The sequence below is a fragment of the Falco rusticolus genome, chromosome 7 (assembly GCF_015220075.1).
Source record: "Falco rusticolus isolate bFalRus1 chromosome 7, bFalRus1.pri, whole genome shotgun sequence".
Taxonomy (NCBI): domain Eukaryota; kingdom Metazoa; phylum Chordata; class Aves; order Falconiformes; family Falconidae; genus Falco; species Falco rusticolus.
In genome coordinates this window covers 30,108,809-30,121,176 of record NC_051193.1, presented here as the reverse complement: position 1 = coordinate 30,121,176, position 12,368 = coordinate 30,108,809, and the positions used below count along the sequence as shown (strand labels likewise).

The 12,368-nt window shown below is 45.2% G+C and overlaps 1 protein-coding gene across 1 annotated transcript; it reads left to right on the top strand.

Moving 5' to 3' along the window:
* The first annotated feature begins 7,208 nt into the window (after positions 1 to 7,208).
* Positions 7,209 to 9,782, top strand: HSPA2 (heat shock protein family A (Hsp70) member 2). The gene has a single exon (XM_037395572.1). The coding sequence runs from the start codon at positions 7,476 to 7,478 to the stop codon at positions 9,378 to 9,380; it is 1,905 nt and encodes a 634-aa protein (XP_037251469.1). The 5' UTR covers positions 7,209 to 7,475; the 3' UTR covers positions 9,381 to 9,782.
* The last annotated feature ends 2,586 nt before the right edge of the window (positions 9,783 to 12,368 follow it).

Genomic DNA, 12,368 nt, shown 5'->3' with positions numbered 1-12,368 from the left:
AAATATGAAGTCTCCTTTCATGGAGCAGACAGCCACAAGAGGCAGATGCCAGGTGTTAAGGGCTGCGCTGAAATGAGCATGCAGAATATGCTATTCATGTGCTGGAGTGCTCCTTTTCTGAAATGAGGCTTCTTCGAGTTTATGTCAAAAGCTGTCTAGATTTTTTAGTTCAAACATTAGAAGTGTATACTCGTGAACTAAAACTTGTGTGTTTTCAGACAGTTACAATGCTAAACTATCAGTGTTAAAAAAGAGGGGAGGGTGGAAAGAGTATGAGGTGAAAAAAAATCTTAAAAACTGAGGACAAAGGGTCCCTGAGGAAGGACAGGATGGTGAGAAAGATCCAGCTGACCTGATTCCCCCTGCTGCCATGTTCATCATTTGCAAGCTGAAGAGCCCCTTCCTGGAGCACAGTGCCTGTATGCGGAGAGTAAAGAAATGGTGCTCTGGTCTTATTACAAGAACAGTGAAAAATTTTTACCAAAAAAGAGATGAGTAAATGTGAAATAATCTTCACAGCGCACAGGGTGTACCTTGTTCCAGATCCAAACTTGCAAAAGCTGGCTTGAAGAGGAGAATCAGGTATTCATGTTCAGATTTGAGCATTTTAGGAATTCCAGCCAAAATAACGGGGGGAGAAACGTAACCAAAAAACCAAGGCAGTAGATGTTTCAAATTAGGCCAGCATGGATTACAAAAATATTAATTTCTTTTGCTTCCCACAGACAACACTGGATCAGATAGAGACATGTAAGCAGACTAAACATGCTGATCTATATTCCGCTGTAGTTACGCATCTTACTAATTCTACTCATGACTATAGAAAGATGTTTCTTTGTTCAGTATAACTGTTATCTCAAGAACAGTCTGTCTATAATCTTATTTATAATTGGCATAATTTTCATTATTGTTGTTATGAAGTGTGTAAAATACTGTCTGTATTGCAGCTTGTATAGGGCATATGTCTGTGCTTGCTTTACTCTTTTTTGAGTTTATAAAGTTGCTATACAAATGCAAGAAAAGATGTTCAGATATCTTTGAATGTTGTTGCTTAATCTAATTACACAGTCCCAATTATTTCAGCATATAGATGTTGAAGGTAGCAGCTCTATTAACACATAACACCTTAAACATTAATATAGGTATTTTAAAAGCCTTCAGTGCAATATTGGAATGTCAACTTCTGTCCCAGTGGCTGTGCTGGAGCAAAGGGGAAGATGGTGAATGTCTGGGTAAAGCCAGAGACCACTGGGGACTCCACAGGGAGAAGGCACAATATAGCTGGGAAGTCCAATAGAAAATGGGATGGCCTTTCCACAGGGAACAGGAAGGACCTTCACGGTAGGACCACCACAAAGCAGAGAAGAGAAGGGAAATATGTTTATAGCATCACCTAAAGATAGGCCTTCAATGGTACACTAAGTATAGGACAACTAGAACAGGCTGTGACTGTTCTGTAACTTAGCAATTATTTGTAGTCTCTGTAGAGTATCAGTGAAGACATTCCAGGTTAGCTTTCATCATCTTTAAAGCTTATTCTGTGCTTTGATACAGTATCTTTAATAAAATATTCTTACAAATCTGCTTATTATTCTCATTTAATTCCATCTTATACCTCAGTTAATAGCAGTCCTGGTAACAGGGTGAAGTTCCTTTTACCAGCTGCTTCATCTGCTCCTGTGTTTTTCCCATTCACCTGCTAAGAATGACAAGAGGGACAACTGAGATGAGTAAAGATCAAAGAATCGTTGGAATGAGTAGATAAGAGAAATTTATAGCAGTGCTGCAGTTCAATTATTATAAAAATTCTTCACACTAAGCATTTAATTAATTTGAGAGATTAATCAAATTATATTGATCTCTGAGCATGAAGTATTGGTCTTGCCTGTGTTTACACAGTTTCCCATGTTTAAGACTTAGCATAATTTTCCAGCTTTACAGTTACTGCCAATAATTACAGTATGTCGTTTAACCCCATTCACAGCACTTCTTGACAAAATTCTCTGTTTTCATTTATTCACCCCCTGGACCATATAGTGTATCTTTTTACTATCTTCAAACAAGACCAAGCTGAGTTTGACTTCAAGTATACTAGAAGATGAGATTAGAATTCAAAATAATCCTGGGAAGGTACACACATGATCCAAAAACCTAAGATGTTATTTAATAGGAACAAGTGCAATCTGGGATCACTAGGCGTGCAAGGAAAGGAACAGCTGCTTAATTTCCATTGAAAAGGATCAGCGTGTTATTTTGGATCAAATTCTGAAAATGAGTCTGCAACATCATGCTGTTGCAAATCAATCTAAAAAACTGAAATGTCTAAACTGGAGTACAGTCTGGTCCTTCAAAACTGCTAAGGTGTGAGCTAGTAACATCTCCAGTTTTGATCACTGACTTGATACAAATTGCATGCAAAGAATCCAGGAGAAAGCAATGAGGATGTCTAGAAGGCGAGAAAACTTTGCCTTTCAGCACAGATTGCATGATTTTAGGTCATGTTACGAAAGAGATGGTAGAGAGGAAACACAACAATTTTCATATCTATAAAAGCTGGTTGCAAAGAAAAATGGAATAACTTTTTCTTATATTCACGTATTTCTCATATTTCTCATATTCACAATCGATAGGAACAGAAATAATTGTCTTAAATTGCAAGAAAGGAGATTTTGGTTAGACACAAAATGAGACTAAAGGATTTACTGAGGTCCTTTTCTGGTCTGATTCTATGATAACTTGCAAACTATTTGCTTTAATAAAGTCCCTTATTTATTACTATCAGTAGAGCTGGCACTGGCTGCAAGAAAAGGAGGCTGCAGTTACAAGAAGGTAAAGAACTGACTGCCTAAAATGCACAGCACACCAGTTTATCTAGTTAGCTCTAGTGATACTAACCTCAGCTTTTAATCACACCTCAGCAAACTGTCAGAAGTCTATGTAAATAAATTTGCTTTTAAACCACTTAATTATAAAATAATTATTCCTTGAAACACCAAGCATTAGTTTAATCAGTGTTGACAACTTCAATGATTTTATTGAGTCTAATCAATCTGAGGCAGCCTGGTTTTAGTTGTGAGATGGTGTAATCAGCTATTTTATTTATTAAAAAGAATTAGCTCTGCAAATTATATAGAAAATTGTAAAAGTATAATCTGAACATATGCCATAGATTAAAAAGCCAGAAGGTGAATAAAGCCACGTGAGTTTTTTAAGCTCATAATTTTAAACTAGGTTTATAATTTTAGGAGATCTGACTCATGGTTTTTGAACTTCTGGTTTGGCAATACCAAATTACCATGCCCTATATTCTGCTGTTCTGAATATTTCCATATTATTGATATACATTTGTGTAACTTGCCAAAAACATGTTATACTGATTTGCAGGACTTTATTTTGTTATTCACAAAAACAAAGGAACACTTACTTAAGAAAGATCATATAATGTGGCTGCCTTTCAAATTAACAAGGTTCATCTGTGTGCAAAAAGTGGAGGTATATAAAAACAAAGGAACACAAAAAAGGTATGTAGTTCCCCCACATACCCTGCAATTTTTTAACACAACAGCACCTTGTCAGAAGAATCTTGTCATTTCATACACTGGTAGTTCTTGTCTGATTTTCAATTACTATACATATATTTACAAATATAAACGAGATTAAGACTTTCAGTGATGAAAAGATATTATGACAAACTATTATTCATTCTTAGAACAGCTGTTGCTTAGACTTTTCTGAACTGATTGCTGTATTATAAAATAATTCAGCCTCCCCAATTCAATCTGATTTATGCAATTTTCTGTATAGTTTTACTAGGGAGATGAAATGGATATGAGGGAAACAGATACCGGAATTTAAGGTCTAAGATCTTCTGATTTTCAAACCTGAACAGACCATTGCATTTCAAGTTTATAATTTTAATGATCCAAGTGGCTGATGTCTGATTGAACTGTAAATTGTGTTCACCCCTACTTTTTATACTACATTGCCTTATGAAATATGTGGAGGAAAAAAAATCTTCCTTTTATCGAGATAAAGATAAGGGTTGAGTTCTCAGTTCTGCTCCAGATACTGAGCTCTTGCTTCACTGAAGAAATCTAAATATCATCTTCATTTCTGGCTGGGTGGTGTAATGGAGAATAGCCTACAGCGTATTACGTAACGCTGCCAAACAGGAGACATGGGTGCATTATCAATCCTAAACACAAATAAATGGATCAGAAAGAGGCCTGCTACTTCCAGAGGTGCCAACTTGCAGTTCTGGAAGTTACTATGACGATATGGCTTACAGATTCAGGATGGGGGAATAACAGCGAATGCTTTGTTAAAGGGAAAATTGAACTTGTGCTCAAGACCTCACCATAAAGCTCACTCTTTAATTTCTGAACCAGTCTGTTTGGCTCACCTATAACATGACTGCATATGAAGCAACATAAAAGAAAATAATGTGGCTCTTCCCATATGAGAGGATGACTGCATAGATGAGTTGGTTCACAAATTGTGCTGCAAGTCTTAAGAGAACTGCTGACAAAAAGCAGGCTTGCAATAGCTCTGCTGAGAAGAAAGAATAAGTCTAATGAGGTTTTAGAGGTTGCTCCCTCTAGTTAGACTGGACTTTCTCTAAGGACATCGTTAAGAGGTGAGAGATGATGGCAAGAACGTCACGTGAACTTGTGATTAGGAACAAAAGCTTAAAAGGCAGCTCAGACCTATACATTGGTTGTATATAGAAGAAAACAGCATCTGCATGCTCAGCTGGAAAAGAAATACTTCTGCAACAGGCTAAATGAAATATTTGGTAGCCTGAATCTAAAGACCTTTTGATTTTTCCTGAGAATGGCCACAAGTGTGTAATTTGCACCATTAGCATTAAAATGCTATGCTCATATATTCCTCCAAGATCTTTTCCCCAAATTTGCTATAGCAAAACAATAATTGAAATGATGAAATGAATAGGACTCAGGGAGTACTATCAGGGTGAGCAGTATAATTCAGTCAATGCAAACACCTCTTTAGCAGGTTATCAGGACATCTGGGTATCAGCACAACCGTATCAGGGCCATACTGGTTATTGGGCCAAGGAAACCCCAAACTGGTTTTGTCTTGTGCTGTTGGACCTATTTGGTGCCTGGGCTGATGTAGCTAAAAGCTTTGGGCCAAATTCATGAAATGCCACGTGTAAATCTGTCAAGACCTGTTTGATTACAGCTACACTTAAAATGAGATATCAAATTAATTTTGCTGCAAAGACAACTTGTTGTGCTAATTAATATTTTTGTGTTATTTCTTAGTCCATTTGTTTTCTCCATCTCTTGTTTCTGTGCATATGGTTTTGAGGCAGGAATCCTCTTTTTACTCTGAAATAACAGGGTCTGAGTTTGTACAGCAGGTATCCAAACAGGGTTCTCGTGCATTACTAGTGCTCCTAAGGGACAATCCTCGCAAATAATAAAAACTATGAACTTTTCAGCTGAAATGGAATTTATCAGCCACCTCTCTTTGTATTGCTCTGGCATTTCTCCCTGCCCCATATGATACAGTCAACTGAATGAAGCTGCAGTGAATTTCAGGGAGAATAGCTTAGTGATGAATCAGTCACTGGTTTAACTACAACAGAAATCGGCACCCTTCCCATCAAAGAAATATGCATACGTTATATACAGAACAGCTCCTGTTGGAGGTAGGGAGAGCTGGCCGTTTCCATTTTCCATTGATTTATTTCAGATTTCTCCAAGATCTGGACTTGTGTGAAAAAAAGACCAGGTTCTGTGGAAGAAAAGTAGTTTTGTAAGCACGTTCAGTATTTACCATCTGAAACTGAAGCTCTTCCATCTCAAAACTACATACACACATACTACACAGAAGAGGTGGAATCCTCATGTCTTGTACAAAGGCTTTGAAAAACACACTAATTGCAACAAGGACGTTTTTGAGCGGGAGGTAGAGTATCTGTAGTAACTGCATGAACTCATAATTCTGGGAAAAACACTGGCTGTACTTTTCTATGAGGGCTGCTATAGCATAATGTTGAAGGCTGGGGAGAGAATTAATGGAAGATGGTTTAACCATACCGTGTATTTAATCCTTCTCTCATGTAACACGTAAAGCCTTACGGGTAGCAGACTTCAGCCGCACTTTTAAAGTAGCTATCGGAAAAGAGCTACTCCCTAAGCCTCCGAGGAAAACAGATCTCACTCAGCGTGGTATTTTGCTCTCCTTACTAGAACTGGAGTATTTTTAAGTGTTTGTCTCAAAGTAAGGAGGAGGAAGCACAGCAGATTTTAATATTTAAGGTATTTTCATCAAAGCACTTTCCTAGCTCCGAGTTAGCAGCTGCATAGCTTTTGCTAAATGTAGGCGTGACGACATTTTACATTAGCACAACAGACAAAAATTTGGAGGCGTTTCAACGATGGCCACCAGGCACCAGCAGGGCTCGCCAGCCCCCAGCCGCTCCCCTGGGCGGTGTTCAGGCAGCGGCCGGACCCTGCCCGCCGCCAGCCGCCCCCCGCGGGGGCTATGGGCCTGGCTCCGGCGCAAACACGGCTGCACCCCGCCCGGCCCGTGCTGGCTGCCCCGCCGCCGCCGAGGGAGGGCGCGCAGCCCCCGGCGCGGCGCAGCGCAGCGCGGCGCTCAGGCTGGCGGCCCGGCAGCCCCGCCGGCGGGAGGGGGCGGCCTCCGGCCTGACGAGGCGGGGGGAGCCCACGGGTTTAGTTTCTGCCGCCTTGCAACCAAATAAGGGTAAATCCCGCACCGGCTGGCGGCTGGCTGCGGGGACACGGGCTGAGCCGTCAGGAATGACCAACACTGGGAGGCGAGCGCGGGGCGCGGCCGCGCTCCCGCCTCCCCCCGCGCTCCCGGCGGCCGCCGCTGGCGGACTACGTGCGGCCGCGGCGGGGGGAGGCAGGGCCGCGCCCAGCGCCGTGCCCCTGCGGAGCGCCAGGCGAGCCGCGCAGCTCCCCCTCGGCCCAGCCCGCCCCGCCGCGGCGGCCCTCGCCCCGCCCCTCAGTGGCTGCCCGCTCTCCATTGGATAACGGTGATGTCAATCCTCGAGCTTGCGTCGAAAGTCTACTGGAACTTTCCGGCAGAGTTTCGGGCCGAATGCGAAGCGCGAGTGGTGATTGGTCGAGGGCGGTCGGCGCACAACTGCAAGGCGAGACGCATCGAGAAAAAACAGGAAGCAGCACGGTCTGGCCGCGGTACAGCGGGGAGGGTTGGGCTGACGGGTGGGCGCCACGGTTCTGATTGGCCAGGAGGTAGGGGCGGGCGCTCTTCTGCGATTCACGGAGGCGATTGGTCAGTAGTGGCGCGCGGGCGTCTAGATTGGCCATCAGGGTTCTGGCAGCTTCCAGAAGACGGCTGAGCCGGCTATAAAGCGGGCGCCAACGGCGCTGTGCCGGCACATCGCACCGCGAGCAGCAGCGGGAGCGGGCGGCGGGGGGACGCGAGTGAGCAGCTGAGCAGCGAGACCTGTCATCATGTCTGGCAAAGGGCCGGCAATCGGCATCGACTTGGGCACCACGTACTCCTGCGTGGGTGTCTTCCAGCATGGCAAGGTGGAGATCATCGCCAACGATCAGGGCAACCGCACCACACCCAGCTATGTGGCCTTCACTGATACGGAGCGCCTTATTGGTGATGCTGCCAAGAACCAGGTGGCTATGAACCCTACCAACACCATCTTTGATGCCAAGCGCCTCATCGGCCGCAAGTATGATGACCCCACAGTGCAGTCTGACATGAAGCACTGGCCCTTCCGTGTGGTGAATGAGGGTGGCAAGCCCAAGGTGCAAGTGGAGTACAAGGGTGAGATGAAGACCTTCTTCCCAGAGGAGATCAGCTCCATGGTCCTTACCAAGATGAAGGAGATTGCTGAGGCCTATCTGGGGCGCAAAGTGCAGAATGCTGTCATCACAGTGCCTGCTTACTTCAATGACTCCCAGCGCCAGGCTACCAAAGATGCTGGCACCATCACTGGCCTTAATGTGATGCGTATTATCAATGAGCCCACAGCAGCTGCTATAGCCTATGGCTTGGACAAGAAAGGTACCCGGGCTGGAGAGAAGAATGTTCTCATCTTTGACTTGGGTGGGGGTACTTTTGATGTGTCCATTCTTACCATTGAGGATGGAATCTTTGAGGTGAAGTCCACAGCTGGTGACACCCACCTGGGTGGGGAGGACTTTGACAACCGCATGGTGAACCATTTTGTGGAAGAATTCAAGCGTAAGCACAAACGCGACATTGCTGGCAACAAGCGAGCAGTGAGGCGGCTGCGTACAGCTTGTGAGAGGGCAAAGCGCACCCTCAGCTCTTCCACACAAGCTAGCATTGAGATTGATTCCCTCTACGAGGGCATTGACTTCTACACCTCCATCACTCGTGCCCGCTTCGAGGAGCTCAATGCTGATCTTTTCCGTGGCACCCTGGAGCCTGTGGAGAAGGCTCTGCGTGATGCCAAGCTTGACAAGGGTCAGATACAGGAGATTGTGCTGGTGGGTGGCTCTACCCGTATCCCCAAGATCCAAAAGCTGCTACAGGACTTCTTCAATGGCAAAGAGCTCAACAAGAGCATCAACCCCGATGAAGCTGTTGCTTATGGCGCTGCTGTGCAAGCAGCTATTCTCATGGGAGACAAGTCTGAGAATGTGCAGGATCTGCTGCTGTTGGATGTCACCCCTCTGTCCCTGGGCATTGAGACGGCTGGTGGAGTGATGACCGCTCTCATCAAGCGCAACACCACTATTCCCACCAAACAAACTCAGACCTTCACCACCTACTCGGACAACCAGAGCAGTGTCCTGGTCCAGGTGTACGAGGGTGAGAGAGCTATGACTAAGGACAACAACTTGCTGGGCAAGTTCGACTTAACGGGCATTCCCCCAGCACCCCGTGGAGTCCCCCAGATTGAGGTCACTTTTGACATCGATGCCAATGGTATCCTGAATGTCAGTGCCGTGGACAAGAGCACGGGTAAGGAGAACAAGATCACCATCACCAATGACAAGGGTCGCCTTAGCAAAGATGACATTGACCGTATGGTGCAAGAGGCGGAAAAATACAAAGCGGAGGATGAAGCTAACAGAGATCGGGTGGCAGCCAAGAACTCCCTCGAGTCCTACACTTACAACATGAAGCAGACGGTGGAGGATGATAAACTGAAGGGAAAGATCAGTGACCAGGACAAGCAGCGAGTGCTCGACAAGTGCCGGGAGGTGGTCTCATGGCTCGATCGCAACCAGATGGCTGAGAAGGAAGAGTATGAGCACAAGCAGAAAGAGCTGGAGAAACTCTGCAACCCCATCGTCACAAAATTGTACCAGGGAGCTGGAGGGGCTGGGGCAGGCGGCTCCGGTGGCCCAACCATCGAAGAAGTAGATTAAGAGGACTGAAGTATAGACTGGTTTATGGACAGTCACTCTGTTCTTTGCTTTGTATTTTTTTTTTTTCCTAATGTTTAAGGAAAACGTCCTTGCCGATAACAGAGTTTATTCTGTTGGGTGTGTATAAAGGCAGATCTGTCAGCTTGGTTTTGATAAAAGGGAAGGCACGTCCTGCTTTATAAGGTTAGTAATAGACAAGTTTTGTTAATTCAGACACTGCTGTTTGTACTCTGGATGTTTGTCTCTGTTCAAATGTCTCTCCGTAACCACTCGCCTGTTGCAGTTGGCAAGTTTCAAATTATGCATGAAAATCTTTAGGGAAGATTAAAAAAAAAAAAAAAGGCAAGCCAAATTTGGCTTCGGGAAATTTTGGTAACAAATAAAACATATTTAAAGCATAAACCTAGCCTCCTCATCTCTGTGAAGGGGCAGTGGGGGTGGGGTGGGGGTGAGGCGCGGGGGGGGGGTGGCTCGGGGGAGCAGAGCCCGGGCTCAGCCGTTTCCCCCGGCGGGGGGGGGGTGGGGGGGGGGGATGTCGCAGCCCCGAGCCTGCAGCAGGGGCCGGTGTGAGCGCGGCCGCGGCGGGGACAGGTTTCCCCGCGTTGGGGGCTGTTTTCGGGCAGGATCTGCTCTTCCTCCGGGGCGCGGGGAGGCTGCTGGCGTCTGTCACCGACAGATGGGGGGGGAAACCGGCGCGACAGGAGTTAGTCCTGCTTGGCAGGTGCCTGGGCTGGGGAAAACAGAGCGGTTTGGGGCCAGCTGTATAAATTGCGGAGTTATTCTGGGGTGGCTAGTGTGCAAGCTGAGCTTTCGATACTGTACAGAATGTGCGTTTTCCCTTCTGCAAACGAGCCCAAGTGCAGCTGCCAAGGGCTCCCTGAGAGCCGGGAGGCCAGAACTTGATAGAATAGGCAAAATTTGTAGTAGTTAAACTTGTCTGGCTTTACTACAAACCGTCTCCAAGGTTCTGTATTTGTTTAAGAAAGCAAACACCCGCAGTGCTGGGAGTCTGAGGAGCTGCAAATTGATGAGCCCTAATGGAGGAGCCTGATGACACGCACGTTTTCGACTGGCTTGTCCTTTCAGGGAAGAAACCGCAGAGCAGCGGGCAGCTGAGGGAAGCATTGGCTAGGCGGTGTTAGGTTGCTGCTAGCGTTGGCGTGCTGCGCCATGAGCAGGCCGGCCTGCCCCGCCAGCCCCTCCAGCTCTCCCCATGCCTTATGTCTTATAGGGGATGTATACAAAAAGAAATCTCTAAAAAATACTTTGTGGTGAGAAGACGGATAAAAATTAAGTTGGTTAGTATTTAATGATCAGCAGAGGTGTAAGACCTCTGGTTTACTGTGTGGATTTCTCTTGGCTGGTTTGCCAGGACACTGAAAGCTGGTTTCTCTTGGCTGGCTACAGAAAGGGGTTACAGTTGCCATGGGGGAATGCGAGGCTTGTAAAAAGCTTGTTTGATCAGCTGTTGTTGCAAGTGATTCAAAACCACTTCAAGTTTATTGAACAGTTTCTAGGTACAGGGCAGTGCCATGGCAGCGAGATCGCAGAAGTCAATTGCAGCAACTTTAGCATCTGCTTCAGTGAAACCTCAAAGGGCTGTAATCAGGCTGGGTGCTTTTGGGGTTTATGTACACAGCATTTTCCTGGCAATCAGCCTCTTGATTACCAGGCTGTAACATATACAGGACCCTTTAGAACAAGAAGCTACTATGACTTTCCAATTTTTTTTCCCTAGGAACTAATAAGTATGTTTATGAGTAACAGTAGGTTATCTGTAAGTGAAGAGTTTTTGCTGCAAACTGTAGTAATTTCTCAGATACGCTCTTCTTAACCCAAATCCCACTCTTGTGGGATGACAATAAGGATTAGGTAGCACCCATGTTCATTGCAAATGCAGGTTAACTATTTTTTCTATTACCTGACTGGTAATTGGCCTTGCCACATAGTTTCCTTTAGTTTTCAGCCCTTGGTGTGCATTCCTGAGCGTCGCTTCCAGTTATTAAACACAATTTTTGTTGTTTTACCCAAACGTCTATTTAAGTGTATTGCAGAGTTAATGTAGCTAAATGCACACAGCAGATACTTTGTCACACACCTGCTCTGTCATCTGGTATTTCCCTCACCTCAGCCACTGCTGCTCTGTGCCTGTTTCAGCAGTGGGGCAGGCAGGGAGTAACAGAGACCATAGAAGTGACGCACCTGTCCAGGTCGTTAAAGTGTCCCAGGGGCTGAAGACATGAACAGGTTAACACTGCAGTAATTGTGTATTTTATTTCTTTTTTGCCTAGGAAAGGGATATTTTTTAGTATGGACACACCTAGACTTTGTGTGGGATATGTAAAGGATGAGAAACTTCTGCTGAGTGACATGGTTGGAAAAAGGTTTGAGGATTTGAGAGACAAAGCAGCTTTTCATATATGTGAACAACCCCCCAAAATGCAAGAGGCAGAAAACTTGAAGGACTCAGAGGTAGATTCCTTGCATTCATGTGCTTAGTTTATAAATCAAATAACTTTGAGTTGATTTTTAGTATATTGTACTCACAATATACTCAGAGTTCACACTCAGAGTGAACTCTGATCCTTGTAGTAGGAACTTCCCACTGACTCCAGTGGGTCTATATTCATCGTGTCGTGTCCCATGTGTCCGTCCCCCGTCCCTCCCCCCAGTTTCTTAAAGAAATAAATGAGAGGGGGAAATGCTGCTCCTCATTTGCAAAGAGGTGTATTTGGCGTGTACATGTACTTCTGGGGAGTAGTTGCACTTTTCAAATTGATTTGGCAAAGACAGGAAAATAATCTTGTGTAAAATCTGCAGTTTCATTGCTTTCATGCTCAGTGTCTGTCATCCTTTGTGCTGTCCTGACTCACAGGGAAAGCCAGCTCCTTCTGCCAAAACCATCGGCCTGGGTTTCTGAACTTTGCTTAATCTTAAACAGGGCTGTGCAAAAGACCAAGCCCATAGGAAGGATATAAAGTGGTTATA